This window comes from Canis lupus, chromosome 24 (assembly GCF_048164855.1).
Source record: "Canis lupus baileyi chromosome 24, mCanLup2.hap1, whole genome shotgun sequence".
In the NCBI taxonomy this organism is placed as follows: Eukaryota; Metazoa; Chordata; class Mammalia; order Carnivora; family Canidae; genus Canis; species Canis lupus.
This window is the reverse complement of record NC_132861.1, coordinates 19138787-19165325: the sequence shown is the minus strand read 5'-3', so window position 1 is coordinate 19165325 and position 26539 is coordinate 19138787. Positions and strand designations below refer to the sequence as shown.

Below are 26539 nucleotides of genomic sequence, written 5' to 3'. Positions count from 1 at the left end.
CTATCCCAAGCAATAGCTCTCCTACCTAAAGGGTCTGTTGTCTCCTGATGTAATGTACTTCCTAAATAGAAGTGAAAAGTTTTATTAGAGTTGGAAAAATCTTAGATCATTTGTTGAATGAGTAATGAATTTGATTCTTACTTCCGCCCAGTACAGGAATCCCTTCTGTAGCATCACATATAGGTGGCCATTTAATTTTTGCTTGGAGTCTTCTGGTATTCAATTCATTTGTTTTATTTCTGAACATCTTTAAAGGTAGAAAAATCTTCTTTGTACTGAACCCAAAGTTGCCCCTTGTGGAACTTTTTTCTGTGATATTTCAAGCAAACATAGACTGAGTCTATGATCTCTTCAGTATGATACCTTACAGAATCTTATTGTACAGTTATAAAGTCAAGTACAGAAGAGTTAACTATCTTAGTTTTCTTTTTGTTTTTTATTGAGATATAATTTACATGTGTCATTATATCAATTTCAAGCATACAACGTAATGATTTGATATTTGTATATATTGCAAAATAATCACAATAAGTCTAGTTAACATTTGTCACCGTACATAGTTACAAATTTTTTTTGTGATGAGACCTTTTTTTTGTGTGTGTGTGTGTGTGTGTGTGTGTGTGATGAGAACTTTTAAGATGTCTTAGCAACTTTCAAACATGCAATACTGTATTGTTAACCACCATCAGTATGGTATACATTATATCCCATATCTTATTTATTCTATAACTAGAAGTTTGTATTCTGTTTTTTTAATTCTTGAGAGACACAGAGAGAGGCAGAGATATAGGCAGAGGGAGAAGCAGGCTCCCCACAGGGAGCCTGATGTAGGACTCCACCCAGGATCCTGGGATCACACAGAGAGAGAGAGAGAGAGAGAGGCAGAGACAGAAGCAGAGGGAGAAGCAGGCTCCATGCAGGGAGCCTGATGTGAGATGTGAGACTCGGTCCCAGGACTCCAGGATCACCCTTGGGCCGAAGGCAGGCGCCAAACCGCTGAGCCACCCAGGGATCCCCTGTCCATTCTGTTTCTTGAGATACATTGTTTCCCTGATTTAATTTGTACTAGTGGCTTCACAGTTGATTCTTGATGTTTTGTTTTTATTGATATTTTCAGTTGCCTGGCTCTCTTTTTTTGCATTCTTTGCTTCTGTCGCAGATTCAGGTTTTTCTTGGAGTTCTCCCTTACAGAATCTCTCTCTCTTGCTTCAGTTTCTATATGAAGGTTACTGTCTTGGCCTGGTATTAAATGTCATCTTCGGGGTTACTGTCCTTTCTCTTCTGGTTTTGATTTTTCTTCTTGTTTAACATTTTCTTTATTTTTCTCTTAATTTCATTCTTAATTAACCCCCTTAAGATCTTTTTGTGTACATCTATAAACATCTAATTCTGTTTTCATTCCTGATTGGGCATTTATTTGATCAGGCAAAAAATTTTAAATTCTAACTTGTAACTTTCTTTTAGAAGTTTAAAAGCATTTCTTCATTGCTAACAAGCTAGCATTATTAATTAGAAGTCTAATACTCTAGTTTCATCTTTGTTATTTGTAGGTGACCTATGTTTTCTTTCTGATGATTTTTAGAATTCCCTCTGTAGCTGTGTTATTCTGAAATTTCATAATGGTATCTTTGTCTTTTTTCCTGTCTTCCTCCTAAGCACTCAATAGACTCCTCAATTTGTAATCTATTGTTTCCTTTCAATTTGCGGAAATAGTATTATTATTTCCTTGATAATTTACTTGCTTCTTCTCTACTCATAAATTTCTATTAGTTAGGGGCAGCCTGGGTAGCTCAGTGGTTTAGCGCTGCCTTCGGCCCAGAGCTTGTTCCTGGAGAATCAGTATTGAGTCCCACGTCAGGCTACCTGCATGGAACCTGCTTCTCCCCCTGCCTGTGTCCCTGCCTCTCTCTCACTCTCTCTCTCTGTGTCTCTCATGAATAAAAAAAATCTTTGTGTGTATATATATATATACACACACACACACACACACATATTTACATTTATATGTAATATAAATTATATATATATAAACAAATTTCTATTAGTTGGTTTTTGGACCTTCTTATCACTTATCTTTCTTTTATATTTTTCAACTTTGCTTTGCTTTGCTTTCTGGGAGATTTTCTTGACTTTCTCATCCAATCCTTCCATTAATTATTTTGTCAGTACATTTTTGTTTTATATTTACAAGAGCACTTTCATTGTTTCTGGTTGTTTGGGTAAGGGGAGTCTATGAGCTTTGTTGCATGTAGAGGTGGAGTGCTCAGTGATTCCGTAAGAGCCCTGTAGGCAGGCATGTTGATTCAGGCGTCTTCTTAGCTCAGCCCCTCATTTCCCATCCCTGAACCCCAATCTCACCTGGATTCAGTGGGGCAGGAAATTCACTCCTCCATTGCTGCTTTCTTAGTGGAAAAGGAAGCTTCCTTTTCTCTGCTTTATAAGCCAGCACTTTCTCATTCTTCCAGAAGTTGTATTTGCTCACAGAGAGATAAATTCATATGTCTGCTGCTGTTTTGAATCTGAAGTTTTGCCAGTTGGTGCCGATAGTGATGAAAGGACTTTCTTCAGAGTTTTTTTTTTTTTTTCTTTTCAGATAAACAGTCCCAGTTTCTTTATTCATTTCAGATATAGTGTGTTTTTCTAAAATGACTGGTTTTCTACCTAACTAGTTGCCTGCCTAGTTTATAAATGAGTCCCTTAAAATGTGTACACAGTACTCCACTTTGTTTTGACTAGTGTTATCGTACAACAGAATCACTATATCCCTTTCTGTGGGCATCAAACCATGGTTCTAATCAAAGAACTCCTTCATCTGGGGAGGGGGGAAGCTTCCTCTCAATAAATGAACTGTTTATTTATCTGTAATTTACTGAGTAGTATATATTACTTATTTACTATTACTAAGTCTAACCTGAATTATCTTAAGGTTTACTAGGAGTACATATTAATTTTTCATGTTTTTACATTTTCAAAAGTATGATTATAATTGTGTCTTTGCAAGCTAGCAATTGAGTGAAATTTTGAACATTTATCAAACCTCAACCAGTTTAACATCTTCCACTAAATTAATGTTTTAACTCATCAAAAGTCATTGCTTTTGTCATATTAGACCTGAGATCAAACCAGACTAAGCGGTTCTACTCGAATACCATTTTACTTTTACCTAGGTGTATGGTTTTTCTAGAATATGTCTCTACTGGTAAATGATACCTTGTATTAGAAAAATGGTAGATTCACTTAAGAATTATTCACAAACTACTGTGAACTATGAAAATGAACATATTCACATTTATGTTAAAGATAGATTTTAGGAGATTTTTGGTGTGGATACTGATATAATGAAAGAAGGAATCTAAGTAGAAGACCCATTCTTTTACTGAGGTTCCAGATTTGCACTCACATATTGTTTTATCCAAGCTCAGCATTTTCCCCATGTTTATGAGATATCATTGACATATAATATATGCAGATGTAAGGTGTACAGTGTGGTGGTTTGAAATATATATCATAAAATGATTACCATAGTAAAGTTAGTTAACACCTCCATCTGCTCACATAATTATCTTTTTAAAATTGTGCTGCTAAGATTTTTTACTTAACTTTTTAAGTATATAATACAGCATTGTTAGTTATAGTCACCATTTTATACACTAAATCCTAAAACTTACTTATTCCTAAAAATTTCTGCCCTTTAACCAACATCTCCCTATCTCCCTTACCTCTCAGCCCCTGGTATCACCATTCTACTCTCTATTTCTATTTTAGGTTTTTCATATGAGTGAGAATATGCATTGTTTGTCTTTCTCTATCTGATTTATTTCACATAGCATAATGCCCTTGAAGTTCATTTATGCTGTGTCAAAAGGCAGCATTTCCTTTGTTTTATGGCTAAATAATACAACTTTGTGTGCATGTGTCTGTGTATGTCACATTTTCTTTGTCCATTATCTGTTCTGGACACTTAAATTGTTTACATTTCTTGGTTTTTGTGAATAATGCTATAATGAATGTGAGGTGCAAATATCTCTTTGATTTAGAGATTTCACTTCCTGCAGCTATATACCCAGATCTTATGGTAGTTCTCTTTTTAATTTTTTGAGAAACTTCCATACTGTTTTCCAGAGTGGCTACACCAGTTTATATTTCCACCTACAGTACACAAGAGCTCCTTTTTCTCCAACACTCACGTCTCATCATTTTGATAATATTACATTTGTAGGCCATTTGTAGGTCTTCTTAGGGAAAATTCCGGGGCACCTGGGTGGCTCATTGGTTGAACATCTGCCTTTGGTTCAGATTGTGCTGGGATCAAGTCCCCCATCGGGCTCCCTCTGGGGAACCTGCTTCTCCCTCTGCCTATGTCTCTGCCTTTCTCTTTGTGTCTCTCATGAGTAAATAAATAAAATCTTTTTTTAAAAAAAAGAACAGACTTTAAGGAATTCAGTGATACCATCAAGCGTAACAACCTTGGCATTATAGGGATCCCAGAAGCACAAGAGAGAGAACAGGAGGCAGAAATTGATTTAAACTAATAATGGCTGAAAACTTCCTGAATTTGGGGAAGGAAACAGAAATTCAGGTTCAGGAGGCACAAAGATTCCCCTACAAAATGAATCCAAGGAGGTCCGCACCAAGATACATAATAATTGAGGGAGGTTGTTTTTCATCTTATTGTTTAGAGTCTCACTTATTTCCTCTACTCTTATCCTAAGTCCAGTAAGTATCTTTTTGATCATTACTTTAAATTTTCTATCAGGCATGTTACATCTCTGTTTTTTTTTTTTAAGATTTTATTTATTTATTCATGAGAGAGAGAGAGAGAGAGAGGCAGAGACATAGGCAGAGGGAGAAGCAGGCTCCATGCAGTGAGCCTGACGTGGGATTTGATCCTGGGTCTCCAGGATCATGCCTTGGGCTGAAGGCAGGCACTTAACCGCTGAGCCACTCAGGAATCCCACATCTCTGTTTTATTTAGATCTCTTGCTGTGGTTTTGCCCTGTTCTTTGATTTGGGATACATTCTTCTGTCTCCTCAGTTTGTCTAACTCTCTGTGTCTGTGTATGTGTGTGTGTGTGTGTGTGTGTGTGTGTGTGTCAGGAAAGTCAGCTACATCCCCTGCTCTTCAGAGTACTAGCCTTATGAAGAAGAGGTCCTGCTGTGCAGTGTCCCCTGTTTACCAGAACCTGCAGCTTCAGAGTGTCTCCTGTGTATGGTGTGTGCACCCTGCTGCTGTGGCTCTGCTGCATTTGCCTCGAGTCAGGCATGGGTAGGGCTCTCTCTGCCTGTCGTGGGCTGTATTTATCCCTGTGGTTCAGTGGGCCAGTCCGCAGATGCCTTGGGCTTCAGTTGGGTTGGACCAGGCATTTGCCAGAGATACAGTAGCACCAGACTGCAGGGTGCTTGCCCTGTCTTGTCCCTGAGAAGCTTCCATTGGGGCTGCCATCTCACTGGTATGGTTATATTGCCCTCTTTCCATGGCAAGAGTTGCTTTTGGAATGGGACTTGCACACTGCCAGGCCTGTGGCACTGCCCTATATGGACTCTGGCCAGGAGTGTGTTGAAGACAGATCTGCTAATGCACATCACAGGCTGGTGGGGCTCCAGTACTGCCTCTGCAGGAGAGGCCCTGATGTACCTAGGCTAAGTAAGGCAGGCTGTCTGGAGGGGTGGACTGGTGGAAGCACAACAGGTGAGGATGGGGGCAATAGTGCTGACAAATTAGAAAGCAAGACCTGTAGGTAGACATGTCTTTATACTGGGGGGCAGGGGAGGAAAATGTCACCTGCCAGTTCCTTTATTCCTGGAGGAGTTCCCCAGGGATTTCTGTCCCTCTGTGATACACTCTGAGACTAGTAAATAACTTCCTCCCATATGTCCCAGGTACCTTTCAAACTGCTGTTTCTATGCTGTATTCCACAAGCTGTTTGTGGTGCTGTCTCCTTAAGGGTGGGTACTCAGTTTCCTCTTGTTCATAGGCTCTCCCAGAGCTAAGCCTGTTAATTTTTTTTTAATTCCAGATTTTAAATCCCACTGGTTGTTAAGAACTCATAAAATTCAGTCCCTCTGGTTCTCAAAGTCAGATGTTTAGGAAATTCATTTTTCCCAGGCCGGCTCCCCAGTATGAAGGTCTGTTTCTCTCCCCTCTCCAAGCCTGAAATCCCATTTAGTTCCCAATGGCAAATCTGCCCATTTTACCCTCTTCAGTGTGGCCTCTTCTCTACTTTTAGTTGTGGAATTTGTTCTGCCAGTCTTTGGGCTATTTTCTAGGTAATTTACACTAATGTGGGTGTTATGTATCCATGGGACAGGATGAGCCTAGGGTCTTCCTACTTTGCCATCTTCCCCGGAAGTCCTACATTATTATTTTATTCATCATGGTGATCTGTGAGCAGTGATTACAACCTGCTGAAAGCTCAGATGATGATTGGCATTTTTTTTTTAAAAAAAACGTATTTTTCATTAAGTTATGTACATTTTTTTAGACATAATGCTATTTCACACTTCATGGACTACAGTGTAGTGTAAACTTTTATATGCACTAGGAAATCAAAAAATTCATTTGACTTATGGTTTTGCAATATTCACTTTATTGCAGGAGTCTGGAACTGAACCCACAGTATCTTCAAGATATGTTCATATGTGATTTACAAATATTTTCTCCTATTCTATGGGTTGCCTTTTCCTTCTTTCCTTTTCTTTTTTTTTTTTTTTTTTTTTTTTTTGTAGTTTCTTTTGCTGTAAGAAACTTTTTAGTTTGATGTAGTCCCTCTTGTTTATTTTTTATACTGCTTCTGCTTTGGGTATCATATCTAAAAAATTGGTGCCAATATCCATGTCAAAGAACTTTTCACCTATGTTTTCTTCTAGTTCTCCAGTTTTCATTTCTGATTTATTTTCATCTTTCTTTTTTCCTTATATAGTCCAGCTAAAGATTTATCATTTTTTTCACTCTTTTAAGAAAATAATCAGCTCTTAATTTTGTTAATCTTTTCTATTGTTTTTGTAGTTTCTTTCATTTATTTCTGCTCTGATCTTTGTTACTTCTTTCTACTAATTTTTAACCTAGGTCTTTTTTTAGTTCCTTGAGATATTCAGTTAGGTTGTTTATGATTTTTTTTTTCTTAGCATAGGTACTTACTACTATAAACTTTTCTCTCAGAACTGCTTTTGCTGCATACTCTTAGTATGTTTTATTTCCATTTGTTTCAAGGTATTTTTTTAAATTTCCCTTTGATACCTTACTTGACCCACTGATTATTCAGGAGTGTTATTTTTAATTTCTGCATGTTGTGAATCTACTAATTTTTCTCTTATTATTGATTTCTAGTTTCATACCATTATTGGAAAAGATACTTAAGTATAATTTCAGTCTTCTTACACTTGCCATGTTTGTTTTGTGACCTAACATATAATCTATCCTGGGGAATTTCTTCTGTGTGCTTAAGAATGTGTATTTTGAGGTTGTTAGAGAAAATGTTTTATATACCCATTTGGTCTAACATATATTTCAAGTCCAGTGTTTTCTTACTGGTTTTTTGTCTGAACGATCTATTCATTGTTAAAAGTGGGGTACTGAAATCCCCAACTATTGTTGTATTGCTGCCTACTTCTCTCACATCTGTTAATATTTGCTTAATTAAGTGCTGTGATACTGAATCCATATATATATTATTCTATCTTTTTGATGAAAGATCTCTTTATCATTAAATAATGACCTTCTTTGTCTTTTGTGACAGTTTTGACTTAAGACCAATTTAATCTAATATAGGTATAGCTCTTGGTTTTTTCTTTTTAAGGACTATTTCTTTCCCTTCACTTTGAGCCTGTGTGTCTCCTTAAAGCTGAAATGAGTCTCTTGTATAGTTGGGACTTGTTTTTCATGTATTCAGACACTCTCTGCTTTTGATTAGAGAATTTAATCCAATTACATTTAAAGTAATTATTGATAGGTAAGAATATTGATAGGTGATTATTAAGTTTAATAATTATTAACTTAATAATTGAATACTTGTTTAATAATATTAATAATTACCGACAGGTACTAATGTCATCTTATTATTTTCTGGCTGTTTTGTAGTTCTCTTGTTTTTTCTTTTGCTGTTTTTCTTTTTTTGAATTGATGATTTTCTCATAGTGGTATGCTTTCTCTTCTCTCCATCTCTTGTGTATCTACTGTAGATTTTTGTTTACATAAAATATTTTGTTGTTATAATAGCCTCAAGTTAATGACAACTTCAGCTGCATACAAAAACTCTACTCTTACACTCCCTATAATTTTACCTCTTTTTATATTGTATGTGTATTTACCTTTTTAAATATTGTGTACTCACTAACATTATTGTAGCCATAGTTATTTTTAATACTTTTGTCCTTTATAGTTTTTAATTGAGTGATTAACACATCTTTGTATTATAATATTACAGTATTCCAAATTTGTTTAGTTAACTTTAACAATATATTTTCATATTACTGATTAGCATCCTTTCACTTCATCTTGAACTCCTTTCAGCATTTCTTATATGGCAGGTTTAGTGGTGATGAATTCCCTTAGCTTTTGTTTGGGGAAAGTCTCTTTCTTTCTTTTCTGAAAGAAAATTTTGCCAGGTTAAGTATTCTTGGTTGATAGCTTTTTTCTTTGGGCACTTTGAATAGATCATCCTACTCTCTTCTGGCCTACAGGGTTTCTGCTAAGAAATCTGCTAGTAGTTTCATAGGGGTTCCTTTATATGTGAGGAATTTTATTTTCTTGCTGATTTTAAAATTCTTTTATCTTTTATTTTTTAGAAGATTTTATTTATTTATTTGAGAGAGAGAAAGAGAGGGACAGAAAGCATGAGCAGGAGAAGGGGCAGAGGGAGAAGCAGGGAGCCCAGTGTGGAGCTGGATCCAGAACCTTGGGATTATGACCCAAGCCGAAGGCAGATGCCCAAATGACTGAGCCAGCCAGGGATTCCTCTCTTTTTATTTTATTTTTTTTATTTTATTTTATTTTATTTTATTTTATTTTATTTATTTTTTAAAGATTTATTTATTTATTTATGATAGACACACACACAGAGAGAGAGAGAGAGAGAGAGGCAGAGACACAGGCAGAGGGAGAAGCAGGCTCCATGCTGGGAGCCCGATGCAGGACTCGATCCCGGGACTCCAGGATCGCACCCTGGGCCAAAGGCAGGCGTCAAACTGCTGAGCAACCCAGGGATCCCCTTATCTTTTATTTTAGACATTATTTTGTTATAGTGTGTCTTGAAGATTGTTTTGTGTTGAAATTTTGGGGTTACCTGTTAGCTTCATAAACTTGAATGTCTAATTTCTCACCAGATTTGGGAAGTTCTCAACCATTATTCCTTTTTTTTTTTTTTTTAAGATTTTATTTTTATTTATTCATGAGAGACCGAGAGAGAGAGAGAGAGATAGAGGGGCAGAGACACAGGCAGAGGGAGAAGCAGGCTCCATGCAGGGAGCCCAACATGGGACTTGATCCCAGGTCTCCAGGATTACACCCTGGGCTGAAGGCAGCGCTAGACCACTGAGCCACCCGGGCTGCCCTCAACCATTATTCCTTAAATAAGCTTTCTTCTCCTTTCTCTGTTTCTTCTCCTCGGACTCCAATAATGTATAAGTTGTTTCTTTTAATGCTATCCCACAATTCACATAGGCTTCTTTCATTCTTTTATTTTTCTACTCTTCTGATGAGATAATTTCAAATGATGTGTCTAGTAATTCACTATATCTTTCTTTTGTTTGATCAAGTCTGTTGAAACTTTTTACAAGTTCTTCAGTTTAGTTGTGTTTTCAACTCTATGATTTCTGGTTTTTTTTGTGGTTTCTAGTTCTTTATGGAACTTCTCAATTTATTCATGTGTTATTTTTCTAGTTTCATTTAGTTATCTATTGTCTAAAGTTGACTAAACTTTTTAAAGAGGATTATTCTAAATTCTTTGTCAGACAATTCATATACTTCCCTTTTTTTAGCATCCTTAGAATTTCATTAGTTTCCCTTGGTGGTAATATATTTTATTGATTATTCATGATCCTTGTGTCTTTGTGTTGATATCTGTATATTTGAGAAAGTAGGCACCTGTTCCAGCCTTTACAGACTGGCTTTATCAGGCAAAGCCCTTCACCAATCAGCCTGTCCAGAGATTGTGGGTGGACCATCTGGTGAAGTCTTGAGTGGACAGGTCTAGTGCCTGGGTTAGTAGGTGGGCAAGCATACTACTTGAGTATGTGAGGATCAGCCTGACGCCTAGGCCACAGTGTGGACCTGAATCGTGAGTTCACTGGAGTGTGCTTGGTACTTGAATCTGTAGTGATGGGCTAGGGGACTTGGTCTGTGTAGGCAGACCTGGATCCTAGATTTCCAGGTACCAGCCAGGTATTGAGGACCACTAGGGTAGGCCTAGTATCTAGGTCCACAGAGGCTAGTTTGGTACTGAAACAGGCTGGGAGCCTGGTTTTGTGAGAGCCAATCTGTAGTCTGGAACTGCAGGAATTGGCCTGTAACCTGGAGCCCTCAGGGGATGGCATGGAGGTTGGATTTGCAGAGGACATTATGGCATTTGGATGGACCACGAACCTGGGTCCATGGGAGCTTGCTTGAACCTGGGGCCCTGGGGGCTGAACTGATAATTGAGATGGTTTGGAAGTTGGGGCTACAGTCATGGGAGCTTGCTGGGAACCTGGAGATTCTCTGAAACCACTGGAGCCTGCTTTGCCTGTCGGGCCAGGGACCTAGGTTTGTAGGAGCCACCAGTGGCCACTGGAGCCAACAGGCACTGGGACACCTGGGTGGCTCAGAGGTTGAGCGTCTGCCTTCAACTCAGGCTCAGGGCATGGTTCTGGAGACCCGGGATCTCATTCCACATCAGGTTCTCCGCAGGGAGCCTGCTTCTCCCTCTGCCGGTGTCTCTACCTCTCTCTCTGTGTCTCTCATGAATAAATATATAAAATCTTAAAAAAAAAAGTTCACTTTTCAAATCTGTAGTACAATACATTCCTCCTTTTAGGTCTTCTTAATTCCTTTCAAATATGTTTTAGTTTTAAGTCTAGAGAGCTGCATGCCTTTTTTTTTTTACATTTATTCCTACATGTGTGATGTTTTTGATGGATAGGGCATAGTTTTAAATTGTCACTTTCTAGTTGTGATTTTCTAGCATATAGACATATATTTGAATTTTAGATATTGATCTTTATCCATTGACCTTAATAAGTTTACTTATTAATTCAGATAGTCCTCTCTAGATTCTTTTGGATTATCTACGTACACATTTATGCCATTTGCAAATAATGACAGTTTTCTTGCTTTCTGCCCAATCTTTATGTTTCTTTTCATTTGTTTTCTTGCTTCTTTGCCCTGGCTTTGATGTCCAGTTCAGTCAGAATAGAAGTAGTGATAGAATAGGCATTTTTGTTTTATTCCTGATCTCACAGGGTAAAGCTTCCCACAGACTGTAATTAAATATGATGCTTGCTATAGGATTCTGTAAATAACTCTTTATCATATTAAGGAATGTGTCCTTTGTTTCTGGTTAGCTAAGAGTTTTTATGAAAATCCATCTATCAAAAACTCATAAGATTAATTTTTGAATATTAAATCATCTGGAATTAATTCTACTTGATGGTGATATGTTATCATTTTACAATATCACTAGATTTGATTTACTAATCTTTAGCATCCATATTAATAAGAAGGATGAAATTTTTATTCTAAGGATTTATTTTTTGAGGGAGAGAGAGAGAGTGAGCAAGTGCCAATAGGGGGGCAGAGGGAGAGAGAGAATTTTAAGCAGACCCCCAACTGAGCACGGAGCCTGGTAGGAGGCTTGATCCTGTGACCCCCAAGGTCATGAGACTTGGAGCAAGGGCTCCAAGAGAATGACCTAGAAACCACTGATACACCAATGCATTCAGCAAACATTTATTGAATGTCTACTAGATGTCAGATACTATATTTGGTACAGGGACAAAAAGAATAAACAAAATGTGGTTCATGCTCTTACAAGGTAGCAGACCAGCAAATTAATATCTGTGTAAGGAGTGTTATAAAGGGGGAATGCCTGGTGACTCAGTGGTTGAGTGGCTGCCTTCAGCTCAGGGCATGATCCTGGGGTCCTGGGATTGAGTCCCACATCGGGCTCCTCTTGGGGAACCTGCTTGTCCCTCTGCCTATGTCTCTGCCTCTCTCTCTTTGTCTCTGATGAATAAATAAATCAAGAACAATTATAAAGGAATATAAGAATGCAAGGGTAGTGAATCTAAACCAGTCTCATTAGCCATATCTATAGGCTACTTTGTTGGGGGTAGGGCTGGGGACAAAGGGCCATTCAAAGGGGTACTATGCAGGCAGGGCTTCCTGTCCTCTTTCCCTCCACAAGCAGAGAGACTGTTTTCTAAGTCAAGGATAAAATAAAAGATTCTACCTTAAGAAAAGGATCTTCTGCTATAATGTTTTAAAAATATTTGTCCAGGTCAGGGGTGCCTGGGTGGCTCAGTCCGTTAAGCATCCAACTCTTGATTTCAGCTCAGGTCTTGATCTCAGGGTAGTGAGATCAAGACCTGCATCGGGCTCCACATTCCATTGGGAGCCGGCTTGAGATTCTCCCTCTCCCTCTGCCCCTCCCCACCATGTTCATGCACTCTGTCAAATAAATAAATAAATCTTTAAAAAATATTTCTTTGTTGGGCAGCCTGGGTGGCTCAGCAGTTTAGCGCCACCATCAGCCCAGGGTGTGATCCTGGAGACCCGGGATCAAGTCCCACGTTGGGCTCCCTGCATGGAGCCTGCTTCTCCCTCTGCCTGTGTCTGTGCCAATCTCTCTCTCTCTCTCTCTCTCTCTCTCTCTCTCTCTTCGGTTTCTCATGAATAAATAAATAAAGTCTTAAAAAATATGTATTTCTTTGTCTAAGCCAGTGGATTTTAAATATTTTTGAAACAGAACCTCAGTAAGAAATTTACATTGTTTACTGAAACAAGTTACATGAAACAACACTTGTCCTTATTAGGTATGATGCCCTTTGATATTTTTTCTCTTCTTTTTTTTAAGTAAGAGTCATGATTAACTACTGGTTTCAGTTGACCTCAATTTGAAGAAAAGTCTTGGTGCAGTGGGTTTTGGTATCAGAAAAATTGGGTTCAAATTCTTACTTGACAGTTTTCTGGGTGTGTGATTCAGATCTCTCACTCTCCTGTGTATAAAACAGAGATCATGCCTATCTTTCAGGGTTATTGTGAGGATCAAATGTGATAATGCTTATAAAGGAATTAGTGCAGTGCCTGATATATAGTTAAAAACAAATGTTCTGTGTGCGTTGGGGAACAGATCTATGATAGTCCATTCAAGTTGGACACAAAACTTAAATGTATTCTACAAGTTCTATTGAATTTTTTTCACCATCATAACATTTAAGATGAAAATATATAGAGAGAAATACTTTTGCCTGTTACAAATTGAAATTGTTTAGGAGTTAATTTAAAAAATGGGACTGATTTTATTTAAAATACCATAAATAATTAGAAGTGACAATAATCTAAAGAAAAGTTAGATAAGAAAATTAGTTTAGATCTGAAGAATTCAGTAACTTACTACCTGCATTGGAAGAAATCAAGTGCTTAACCTTAGATAGCACGAGGAGCACTAAAAATTTTTTTGAAAAATCATAAGGAAACCAACACAACATAAATATGCAGAGACAAAATAAAGTAGCTTTTTTTATGCTTTGCATTATAGGTGTGTTGAAGTTGTGAAAGCTTCTCAATATGTAGAGCTAGCAAATGATCTGGAAATAAACAAAGCAATTACATATTTGAGACAAAAGGACTTTAACCAAGTAAGTTTTTTAAAGTTTTAAATAAACTTTTATATGTTAACTGGTCAAAGCAATAATGTTGGGAAACTTTTTCTAGAATATAGTTATCTGTGATTATTCTGAAATTGAGTGATATTTTTACTTGTCTTAACATAATTTCCGATAATATAGTATTACTTTAATTTTGACCTGTTTGTCCTCATGTAAATACTTACCATGTAAAGCATGGTTCTTAAATTACTAAACCATATTCTAGTCTAAAGATCAATTTTCCCCCAGAGTTTTCTTTTTTTTTTAAGATTTTATTTATTTATTCATGAGAGACACATAGAGAGAGAGAGAAAGAGAGGCAGAGACACAGGCAGAGGGAGAAGCAGGCTCCATGCAGGGAGCCCAACTCGGGACTTGATCCCAGGTCTCCAGGATCACACCCTGGGCCGAAGGTGGCGCTAAACCACTGAGCCACCAGGGCTGCCCTCCCCTAGTTTTCAAACTGTTCTCTAAAGCCCTAAGATTTTTTAGAATCAAGGAAGGCTAGGAGCCCATCTAGTAGCCTGATGCTTTCATCTGCTGTTCTCACCCGAGTAGCTTTCCTGTTACCTGTTTTGTATATTTGGTTTACTCATTAACATTGCATTGGGCATAAAAGGGTCCCATTGCTAAGCACAGTTTCAGAATCCTCCAGGATCTCTTGCTGGTACCACTGTTACCTTGCTACCTTGGGTCACAATGGAATGGGTGGGTACTCCACCTTCAGTAGTCTGTCTCAAATGAGACATAGTTGTAACAAGACATAGAACAGCTTTGAAAAGGAAGAATGGAAGTGGCAATAACAGAAGAGAATAAACAGAATAAAACTTGATATCCTGGTTATAAAGCCAATGATTAGTGTTATATGTGCACGCAATTAGAAAACTCAGCCCCTGGGAATGCCTGGGTGGTTCAGTGGTTGGGCATTTGCCTTCAGCTCAGGGTGTGATCCCGGAGTCCCCAGATCGAGTCCCTCATCAGGCTCCATGCATGGAGACTGCTTCTTCTGCCTATGTCTCTGCCTCTTGCTCACTCTCTCTCTCCCTCTTATCTTAATCTTAAATCTTAAAAAAAAAAACCAAAAAACTCAGCCCCTCCCACGTTTAGGCCCAGAGAGCAAGGGCCAGAGGACGCTATGTTATTTTTCCTGCATCCTATCCCAAGCCTACGTTTTCAGTTTTTCTTCTTACCTAGGGACCTTCTTTAGTCTGAGAGACAATAGAAATGACTCTTTCTAGAAGAGGGGGGAGATGCAGCCCCAGAGTTCATACAATCATTATATGATGCAGCCCCATAGACTGGTTCCATTGTGTATATGCATTTAGTATGCTTAACCTTTTTTTGGCATTTGTAAAGCCCTAGAAAGACTTTCAGAGTACCTTTATGTCGTGTCATTTGATCATCACACTCATGGTCATTTAAAATGCCAGTAATAACTCTATAACTGTTATAATGCTTTTTCCAGTGGAAGTGAAGTCAGACAAATTGGTCTTTATTATCTTTCCAAAGTCATCTATGCACAAAAAAAAAATTTTTATGTGTATGGTAAGTACTGGTATAGGTGACAAAATAGAGAAAACCATATTTGCCAGTTTGATACTATATTTTTAAATGGTCTTTTTAGAAAGATTTAACAATATATTACCATAGTTTATGTTTTAAAACTATCCATTAAAGGATAAACTATGACTTCTTCTTTTTAAAATTCATTTAACCCAGATCTTATTGTTTACTGCTTTCCTAGCTATCCTCATTTAAAATATCTTATGTTCCATTTGCATTTTCAAGATTTCAATTAGTTTACCTATGTCTAAAAATATAATTTCTGCTTTCTTTTCAACATTGCTGCTTTGACTTTGTGTTTCTTTTATTTGTATATTGTAAGTATGATGAGGTGGGTATAATACAACCTTAGTTGAAAGGAGCACTGTTAGGTTAAAAGGGATTGGGTTGACATGACTCCCAATGATCATTTGATAAGTACTACTTTGTTTACAATTCAAAGTAAAAGAGAAAAATATACACCTTCTTATATGAGGTTATAATTCTATGGCTAAGTAAAGATGCTGAAGTCTCAGAGTGTGAACCTTTGTGATGATAGTGTTTTGTAGTCACCTTTGTAATAGAGAAGGAATCCACTGAAAAGCCAAAGGTGGATGAAATGAAGTAGTGTGGTCTGAAGGCCAGTGATAGTGTATGGACAGATGCAGTGGAATGCAGAAACCAGTAGCTAGATGGCATAAGTCTGGAAAGAAACCCAAAATGGAGATATCTCTATTTTCATAATTGTTTGGAGGGGCAGGGGAGAAACACAACCCAAACTAAGAATGTTTTTTTCATTATTTGTTTTGCTATTATAACTGACTTTAATTTTATTAGGTGTACTTTTATCAGTTTCACTTGTAAATGAATTGATGTATAATATTTTATTTTTAAAAACCAAAATATTGGCTATGAATTCATTGAACATGTAAAGAACAGTTATGAGGGATGCCTGGGTGGTTCAGTGGATGGGCATCTACCTTTGGTTCAGGGTGTGATCCCTTAGTAGGGATCGAGTCCTGCATTGGGCTCCCCATGGGGAGCCAACTTAACCCTCTGCCTACGTCTCTGACTCTCTCTCTCTGTCTCTCATGAATAAATAAAATCTTAAAAAAAAAAAAAAACAGTTATGAAAGCAGCCCATCTCAAAGCTAGAAATCTTGAGACTGTTCTTTAGCTTTTCTAGAATAATTTATAGTTTTGAAAGTTAAAGTACAAAATATGTTTTATTCTCTCAGATATTTTTTGATTATTTTTTTAAAAATTTTTAGTGATTTTTAACAATAAAGTATTTTTTAATTAGTGTACATTGGGGTTTTTTTTTACATTTTTTAATTTAAATTCAGTTTGCCAACGTACAGTATAACACCCAGTACTCATCCCATCAAGTGCCCTCCTCAGTGCCCATCACCCAGTTATCCCATCCCCCTCCCTCAGATATTTTTAAATGAATGTTGCAAAGTTTGGGGTGCTTGGGTGCCTCAGTTGGTTGAGTGGCTGACTCTTGGTTTTTACTCAGGTTATAATCTCCATCTCCATGCCCAGCGGATCTGCTTGAGGGTTTTTCTCTCCCTCTCCCGTTGCCCCTCCCCTGACTCGTGCTCACTCTTTCTCTCTCTCTCTCTCTCTCTCAAATAAATAACTCTTTAAATGAATGTTGTTTTAAATTAACTCATAAATTTGTTGTGACACACTCTAATGGTAAAGATTAAAACATGTCAATTCTTATTCAAAGTGAAATGCAGTCTTATAAAACTTAGAGATTCAAAACAGCACTGACTTTTACATTAATAGCCATGGCGGTTATGTAAAGAGTCAATGAGATAACTTCTACAGGATGAATGAACAATGTAAGCAGCAATAATTTCTAAGGTATGTTTTAGGAACTTCTTGGCAATTCTGTCAGAGATCCTTCTAAGAAAGTAAGTGAGATAGAGAATCTCAAGAGTGAGCATATGATGTTGGGATCTTATTTTTTCCAGGGTTTACTTTGGCTAATGCCTAGAAACTTCCAATGGTTTTCTTTAAAATAAGCAAAAACCCTTGAAAAGAATAATTACTTATAACCAATATATGTAGAATCTAGTATTTTAAAATCTTTTATCTTAAAAAAAATTGAGTCAGTACACTTAATGGTTCTTCATTTGAGGTCCCTCATTTGAGGTCAAACACTTGCATGACACAGATTTGTTAGATATTTTCAATAGCAGCAGCTCTTGACCATTATAAAAGTTAATGCAGGGTTTTTGGTTGGACTCAACTCTCTCCAAGATCAGGAGGTGCCAAGAAGCCAAGCATTTTCTATTCAGTAAATGTATTTTGAAGGAAGGGAGGAAAACCCATTGCCTTTTTCTTTTTTTTCCTTTTTTTTTTTTTTTTTTTTCTGTTATTTCTCAGGCATTGCTGGTTTGAGTACTCAGGTTTCATACAAGGTGGTTGACCATCCCAAATGTCCTGTTTGGTTAGGATTATCTCAGACCTGCCAAATGGTTAAAAATGCACTTTCATTTCTCATGGTTTGAGAATATAATTATATTTGGACCTACTTAAGACAATTTTTTGTAATACTTTCAGAATTAGTTTCTGTCATCAGTTGTGGAAGATTCTTGACCATTCGTGTTTCTTGCTTCCCTGGAACTCCAGTTACATTTCTGTTAGACCTTTTCATTATGTTTCCATATATCTTTTATGTTCTTTCCAGAGACCTTTTCTTAGCTTCTTTTTTTGCTTTGCTTATTTAGTCTGAACATTTTCTGGAAGGTTGACATTCAGATTCTGATTGCCCTCAGTAGTTCTCCAGTGCCTTCAAAAGATATTTTTAATATCTTTTCTAATTGTTCTCTGTAGAATGGTCTTCTATAGGCTGGTCTCCGATAACCAGAAGCAGAAATTCTAGAATTATTTTATAAAGAGCAAATTTGATTGTGTTTCTTAGGTAAAAACTCACTGACACCCCATTATGCAAGATAAAAACTAAACTGTGAAAAAAAAATAAACTGTGTCATAAGACTCACAAGGCCCAATATTTACTACTCTCTCCAGCTAATATAGTCTGCTGTTAAACCCATCTGTTGTGTTCTTCACTTCAGTTATTTGTTCTTAGGGTTTTTAAAATTCTTTTTTTATAAATTTTAATTTTCAAATTAAATTCTCATTTTGTCATCTATTTCTTAAACATACTAATCTATCCCTTTGTGTCTTTCCCTTAGGCTCTAGATACACTGATCTTTACCCCAACCTTAAGACTGAATACTGACATATTACAATGGTAGTAACTTCCAGATATTTCATTTCTAGGCTGTAGAGACCTTAAAAATGTTTGAAAAAAAGGACAGTAGAGTGAAAAGTGCAGCTGCAACCAATCTCTCATTTCTGTATTATTTGGTAAGTCTGGGTTTTTTTTTAATAACTAAGACTTGATAATATGGTGTTTTTATGTTGCTAAATTTCTGCCTAAAGAGCATGCCTAGAGAGAGGTTCCAAAGAAGACTGGTGGAGATTGTTAGCAGAATGAGGTGTCTAGAGGGTCTGCTCATGACAAGTTCTGGGCCAGGCATCAAGTTTGTGGACATGAGGAAGAAGACTATCTCAGAAGTAGAAGGAAGGGAGAAAAATTATGGTGGTTAAGCATCACTCAAAGAATTATAGAATGTAGATCTGGAAGATGGGCTAGAGGGTTTTTGTTTTGTTTTGTTTATTTGAGAGGGAGCAGAGAGGAGGCAGAGGGAGAGAAAGAATCTTAAGCAGGCACACACACAGCAGCCCCCAACCCGGCAGTGTGGAGTCCCACATAGGGCCTGATGTCATGACTCTGAGATCATGACTTAAGCTGCAATCAAGAGTCGTATGCCTAACCAGCTAAGCCACCCAGGCATATGACTCTTGATTTTAGCTCAAGTGTTAGTAGTAAAGAAAGTAGTAAAGATTAAATGATTTAGGTACAGTGTCATCTATAAGAAACATACTTTGAGCATCTGCTGAATCCCAGTCATAGGGAATACCAAAAGCTTGGAAGCTCACTAAAGGGTGCTTTCTTAATTTGGAACAAAGGCGGCATGCAAGTAGCCTAAGGAAAGAAGAAAGGAAGGTTGGTTGAAAGTAGAGAACAATAAACGAATGTAGATAATGAGTGTTTCATAAATTCAGTAAAGGTAGGTAACATTTTGGGAGACTAAAGGAATGAATAAAAGCACAGAGGCAGAAAAGCTGGGAGGGGATGTGTACATAAGGATCAGTATATTTAGTCAAACTATATTTCTAGTCCCCCTTGGAGCTCCTGATCTGTGTACCACTGAGAATTACTGCTGTGCTGAACTACTGTATGGTGGAAAGATGTTCTATCCCGTGTGTTGTGATGGAAAAGAGATGAAAACCACTGGTGAAGAATGCCTCCAGTATTTTAAGTCTGACAAAGAGTGGTACCAGGTGCAGGTTTAGAGGAGGCTGCAGATTAGGGGGAGAGTTGCTGAGTTTGTTTTTAATTATATTTTTACAATTTTCTTTGTAACAAATATATTTAAATAGAAAAGTCCAGGAACATGTGAAACTGATCTCAGATGGGAAGTTAGGGCTAGAGATAAAATTTGATGATGATTTCTGTAGAGATTAAGGCTTTGATAATAGCTATGGGCTATTTGTGTCTCCCTCCCCAACTAGATTCTTATATTGAAGCCCTGACCCCCAATGTAACTGTATGTAGAGGTAGGGACTTTGAGAGATAATTAGGATTAGATGAAGTCATGACAGGGGAGTACACTGCTGGAATTGGTGCCCTTCAGAGAAAAGGAAGAACCAGATCCCTCTCTTTGCTACATGAGGACACAGCAAGGAAGCCATCTGTGAACTAGGCAGTGGCTTTCACCAGACACCACATTTGCTGGCACCTTGATGTTGGATCTCCCAGCCTCTAGAACTATGACAACTAAATGTTTGCTATTTAAGCCAGTCTGTAGTATTTTGCTAACCTCCTGGACTAAGACTATAGAGGGTATCTCCAAGTGTAAGAGTGTAGCACAGAACGGAGAACGAACTTTGGGATTCTCATATATTAAAGATGCAAGAATAAGAATCAGATCAAGAAGACAGGGAAAAAGCTATAGTATGTTTGAAGTAAAGGAAGGCATGCAGAACAAGTATGTAACATTGAAATCAGAGAGGGGGTACACAAGAATGAAGGCTCAGAAAAGGCCACTTTTGCTGGTGAGACAGCAACTCTGAGCTGGAGATTATCTTGCATGAAGTTTACTGGGAAGATCTCTTTGGATCAACCCCTCAGGGAGAGGGGTTGGAAGCAGCATTGGGTGGAAAAGGAAATTGGGCTGTGATGCAGTCATCACAGGCCTTAGCCAACCCTAGGGGACCCCCTGAATTAGGATGGTCACTAGCACTCTCTCCCACTGGGGTGAGGGGGCTGTGTCTTTGTACCTCCACAGCAACCAGTCATCTGATACAACCTGCTCACCAGGAAGTGGGTGTGACTTTGGGCAAGGCACCTCTTTCTCTTTGAGCTAGTGATTCACAGAGGGCTGACAGCTGAACCTGGTAGCCAGCAACATTCCCAGCACTTTTGAAGGACCAGTATTGAGGGGCTGAAGCACAGTCTCCATTACAGCCATTACATTTGAATTTAGAAAATCATTTGTGGAACAGCCCCCGTGGCTTAGCGATTTAGCGCCACCTTCAGCCCAGGGTGTGATCCTGGAGACCTGGGATGGAGCCCCACGTCAGGCTCCCTGCATGGAGCCTGCTTCTCCCTCTGCCTGTGTCTCTGCCTCTCTCTCCGCCTCTCTCTCCTTCTGTGTCTCTCATGAATAAATAAAATCTTTTAAAAAAAATAATTTGTGAATTTTGTGAAAATGGTTTAATTAGTGACCAGATCTTTACCCAATTTGATGAATGTATATAGAAGAGACCAAGAAGACTTTTTTTAAAGGGAGAAAAATGGTTAGATTTAGTCAAGTGAGCAGAGTCATCATAGTATCTGATCAATAATCTGTTGCATGTAGTTCTGAGGAAAATAGTTGTTTTGAGGCAAAATTATGAGTCTTGTACATAGTTATATATATGATACATAACTGGACATATATCGTTGGTATCCAGTGTATGGTTGTATCAGTTTCTGTTGCTTTGTAATAAGCCGCTCCAAAATGTAATGACTTAAAATTACCTGTATTTGCTCATAATCTACCTGAAAAGGCTGGGTTCACTTGAGTGGTCCTTCTGCTGGTCTGGCCTGGGATCATCATCCTGGTGCCATCTTCTGAGGCTTGACTGAGGCTACATGGTCCCAATGCTTTCCTCATATCAACAGCTGAGGTTGTAGACTAGTATCTCATTCCTCCTCCTTCTCTGGCAGAGGAGTCCGGACTTACATGGGATAGGATCCACAGGAGGAGATCCCAGTGCTTACCAGGCTCCTGTATGCATTGAACTTATTGTTAGTCTTACTGGGCAAAACAAACATGGGAGAGAACCATATAAGGGCCTGAATACTGGGAAGTGTGACTCTTTGGGGCCTTTATTTTAACAGTTTATCTGTACCTGCATTCAGTTCATTCTTTCCATATGCAAAATGATTACCCTTCCAAGGACACCCATAGTCTCACTAGTCACAGCACCAGGCTCATAGGCCCATTGGCTACATGAGATCTAGATAGAAATGGAGCTTTCTCCGGTGCAGGGCCTCTTGATCCAAAGGAACAGAAAAACACACCATTCCCTTATAGATTTAACATCCTATGGTGAGATAAGAATAGGATAAGTGGGACAGATACTCTTACTCAAAAGAGGTGAGATGGAGGTACCTAACAGTCACTGGTCCTTAATGGGTGAGAAATCCAGCTGAGCATATGTGACCAGTGCCCCCTAAAGTCCTTAGTTAGGACCTAGCTCTGATCCCTAGGAATGTTCCCCCAATCCTTCAGGCTCTGTGGCTCTTGGCTCTGCTTTCAGAGAACACCTTCCTTTTACAGAAAAAATAATCTGTACTTGCAGCTGATTAACTTTCTTAGCCTGCTTTCTACCCAGAAAAATTGGGGACCCAAAGGCCTTCTTTCATTTTGGATTGTGTCCCGTAAAGCCAAGCTGACAACAACTAAGATGGTACTCCATCTTAAACGTTAAACTCCCTTTAACGACTTGGCAGGTTTTCTGTAGATCTTGTTGAGGGTGCCTACATGCCCCAAAAGCCACATCCACAACTCTTTCCAAGGCAGACTCCTTTCCATGTAGATGTACAAGGCTCTTGTGGAATAGACCCCCAAAGATACTTGGAAGCTTTTTTCTGCCTAAGAGGGAAGGGCTGCTTTGCTAGGCACTACCTTAAATCATTCTAAAATATTTCCAAAGGGTATTCCAGCCACACCCTTGATTTAATCTCCATCCTGCAATTAGTTCTTACTCTGACACTCTTACTGCTAAGAGAAACTAGAGATATGAAATAATTTTATTTGCCACCCCAACAAGTCCTGGTTTTTCTAATATTTCTTTTAAATTCTAGTTGGAAAATCTGAACAGTTCTTTCTTAAGCTCCTTTTTTCTATGTGTACTTTTATCATACCAGTTAAAGTAAGTTAATTGGCACTTTTAACCTCCTGCCTAGAAACCCCCTTGGCCACATGCACACATTTACTAAGTACACTTTCTATCTTCCAGGTCAGTGTAGATGCCAGTTTTCCCAGTTATTTCATGGCTGCAAAACATGACTTTCCCCTCATCCCCCTTACCCAGCCTCTGATAACAATTACTGCCTCTTATTACCTCTCCAGCCTCCACTAATGTGGTTCTAATACTTTTCTAAGTTTTGTCTGCTGCCTAGTTCAAAAGACAAAGTTGTATGTTTTTATGACAGCAGCACCTCACTTTTAGACACCAGTTTTTATATCAAATATGTGAATGTTCAAAACCCCATTAATCATAATAAATAAAAGTAGGTGGGCACAACCCAGGTATCCATCACAATGAATGGATAAACAAAATGTGTTCTATCCATACAATGGAATATTATTCAGCTATAAACAGGAATAAAGTACTGATGCATACTACAACATGGATAAACCTTGAAAACATTCTGCTAAGTAAAAGAAGCCAGACATAAAAAAGCTAGCCATTATATGATTGTATTTATTATGAAATGTCCAGAGTAGGCAAACCCATGGAGATGGAAAGTAGATTAGTGGCTGCCAGGGGCCAGAGCATAAGGGAGAATGAGGAATGACTGCTAATGGGTACAGGATATCTTTTGCAGGGGTGATAAAAATATTCTAGAATTGATATTGGTGATGGTGGTACAACTTTTTGCAAATGTATTACACGCCCCAGAATTGTACATTTTTGTGAAATGTGAATTGTATCTAAGTTTTTTAAAAGCTCAATCAGGGAAGCAGTCACTATGAGTGTTATGGGTGAAGGGATATGGGAACTAGAACTTACGTAGTAGCAGAGTGATGGAGGTGAAGGTGCAGAAGGAGGGTCAGGGGATTTGCGAAGGGATCACCAATCAGTGAGTGGCCAAGCATGTCCATCAGCCACTCAGAGGGGGACCTTCATGAAGAGGCCTCTGGAAAGCAGTTGCCTCTGCACGACTGCCTCCTCTATGGGTCCAGAGCCAAGCCGCATCAGGGATTTGGGTTACTGCAGTCAGCAAGGACAACACAGTTGGAAAGAAGACCCAGATGTGGAGTCAGAGTGAATGAGGACAGTTTGGAATCCATAGGCATTTCTTGCATCAGTTCTGCCACTGATGACCAGAAACAGACCTTTGGAGAGTAAAAGCTGCTGCTTCGTGTCTGCATTCCATGTGTCCTACAAGTTCCTTTCAGCCAACTCTAGATAAAGGGGGGATGGGGATTCAAGAAAATCTGGATTCAAGAAAATCTGGCAAGCTGACACAGCACAAATACCATGCTATTGAAGAATTGAGAGGTCCATGCAGCTTAAGTGAACAATGCAAGGTCCTGATGGAGCATTTGGCAGAGGTGACAGAGAGGAGACAATTCATTGCTAGAAATGCAAGTCCTAGTAGATGACGCAACCAATTTAATTGAATAGCAGAAAAGATAGTGATGCCTTTATAGCCATTTAAGAGCTTTAGCCAAAAAAAAAAAAAAAAAAAGTAGCTTTAGGTTTGGGAAGCATGGTACTACAGTTGTGATGTGAAATTTGGGCATTGTAAATAGTGTTGTTATTCAAACCATGAGACTATGAAGAAGTCAGTCATAAGAAACTTAGGGAGTTAAAAAAGCTTGCTGATCAAAGATCTTTTGTAGAATAAGCCTATCAAGACCAAGATATGGGGGGGATCCCTGGGTGGCTCAGCAGTTTGGCGCCTGCCTTTGGCCCATGGCGCAATCCTGGAGTCCTGGGATCGAGTCTCACATTGGGCTCCTTGCATGGAGCCTGCTTCTCCCTCGGCCTATGTCTCTGCCTCTCTCTCTGTGTGTGTCTCTCATGAATAAATGAATAAAATCTTAAAAAAAAAAAAGACCAAGATATGCAAAATACTTCTGTTTATCATATTTGTAATCTCAGAAAATCTGTTTATATGTCTATATATAATCCAGAACAGTCAGAAAAGATATTTGATGAACTCCCAAGTAATTTGTGTATGTTTTGTACTTTATTTAGGAAAATGAATTTGCACAAGCCAGCAGCTATGCAGATTTAGCTGTGAATTCTGATAGATATAATCCTTCAGCTCTGACTAATAAAGGGAATACAGTTTTTGCAAATGGTGATTATGAGAAGGCAGCTGAATTCTATAAAGAGGCTCTAAGAAATGATTCTTCTTGTACTGAAGCACTTTATAATATTGGTAAGTAAAACAGGCAAAACTGCTTTTTTTGTTTTTCTCTTTTACAACTTTTTTCTCTTTTCTTTTTTTAAATTGGCTTAAAGAGCTCCAATTCATTATAGAGTTGACTTCCTTGTAACAAAAAATTGAAAAGAAGGTTCTTGGATCATAGATTATTTTTAATGGAATTAATTATTCCAAAGTAATGCACATGTAGAATTTGGATAGATGTTGTCTCTTGCCCTCCGAAAGAGTTTTCCAATTTATGTGCTACCATAGTCTATGAGACTGAGTTCTCAGATTCCCTTTGATATCGGATATTTTTAACTTTTGCCAGACTGATAGGTGGGGAAAAAACCCATTTTCTTCCCTTTTTAATTATCAATTTCAAACATAAAAAAATATGAATAAATAAATATGCATGTTCCTCCCAACTATATTTAACACACTTGAACATTTTGTCATATTCACATCAGGTATTTTTCATAAACAAAATGTTATAAGACCTAGAGGCGTACCACCATCTTATTCCCTTCCCTGCCTGTCAGAAGTCATCTGAAATCGGTGTCATTTCTTCCTGTTCATGAGTTTGCACTGTGGCAAACTTGTTGATGCAATGTCTTATCTCATAGGATATTAATTAAATTTCTTTTGAAGTTTTCTTCTCTTTGCATAGGTGTGTTTTGCTTTTTTTGGTTTGCTTGTTTGTTTTATCCTCTATGTTTCATGTTACAAACTTGCCTCAGGTGTTTGATGATCCTGGCCTGTCTCCTCTCACTTAGGAGTTTGCAGCTAAAAGCTGAATGGGATACCTGAGGCCACAAGTGAAATGATGCCCTAGCACCCTGCCACAGGGCCATCTGTCCGATCTGTGTTGTTGGGGAACTGCCGGTTAGCCAGTTGGATCCTTTCTCCCCCAGAAGAGGTCTTTAATCTCCTGCCAGAGGCGAAAAGAAGAACTTGCTAGGTTGGGAGGAAAGGAGGCAGGGAGGAATTAGCAGTTTTAGACAGAGTCCAGGAGAGTTTAAAGTCATGTTGGAAGAAAGAAAAATATGACTATTCCAGTAACTTGGAAAAGAGCTATACTGGCAGAGGGAAGTGAATACTAAAAGCCTAATGCAGGAGATTTCTTGGCTAGATATATATTTATTTGTTCTCCATATAAGTTTTAAGTAATTTTCCTAGTCCATTGCTTGACTTTTAACTGTAATTTCTTTTGTCAAACAGTTTATTTTTATATAGTCAAATTTGACTTTTTGAAAATTTGTGGCTTCATTTGTTTATTACTTTATGAAGCCCTTCCCTTCCCCAAGATTATAAAATCATTTTCCTATATTTTCTTTTCATTCTTTTATATCATTGTTTTTT

The 26539-nt window shown here is 38.1% G+C and overlaps 1 protein-coding gene across 7 annotated transcripts in view; it reads left to right on the top strand.

The window, feature by feature from the left end:
* IFT88 (intraflagellar transport 88) overlaps positions 1 to 26539 on the top strand; it is a 135646-nt gene that overhangs the window by 50737 nt on the left and 58370 nt on the right. For all 7 annotated transcript variants that reach the window (XR_012016337.1, XR_012016338.1, XM_072795819.1 and 4 more), the window contains exons 15-17: positions 13731 to 13830; positions 18679 to 18765; positions 25006 to 25192. Coding sequence is in view for 5 of the 7 variants with exons in the window: in XM_072795819.1 (XP_072651920.1) it covers positions 13731 to 13830; positions 18679 to 18765; positions 25006 to 25192 (374 nt within the window). In the remaining 2 variants the exon portion in view is untranslated. The remainder of the gene's footprint in view (positions 1 to 13730; positions 13831 to 18678; positions 18766 to 25005; positions 25193 to 26539) is intronic.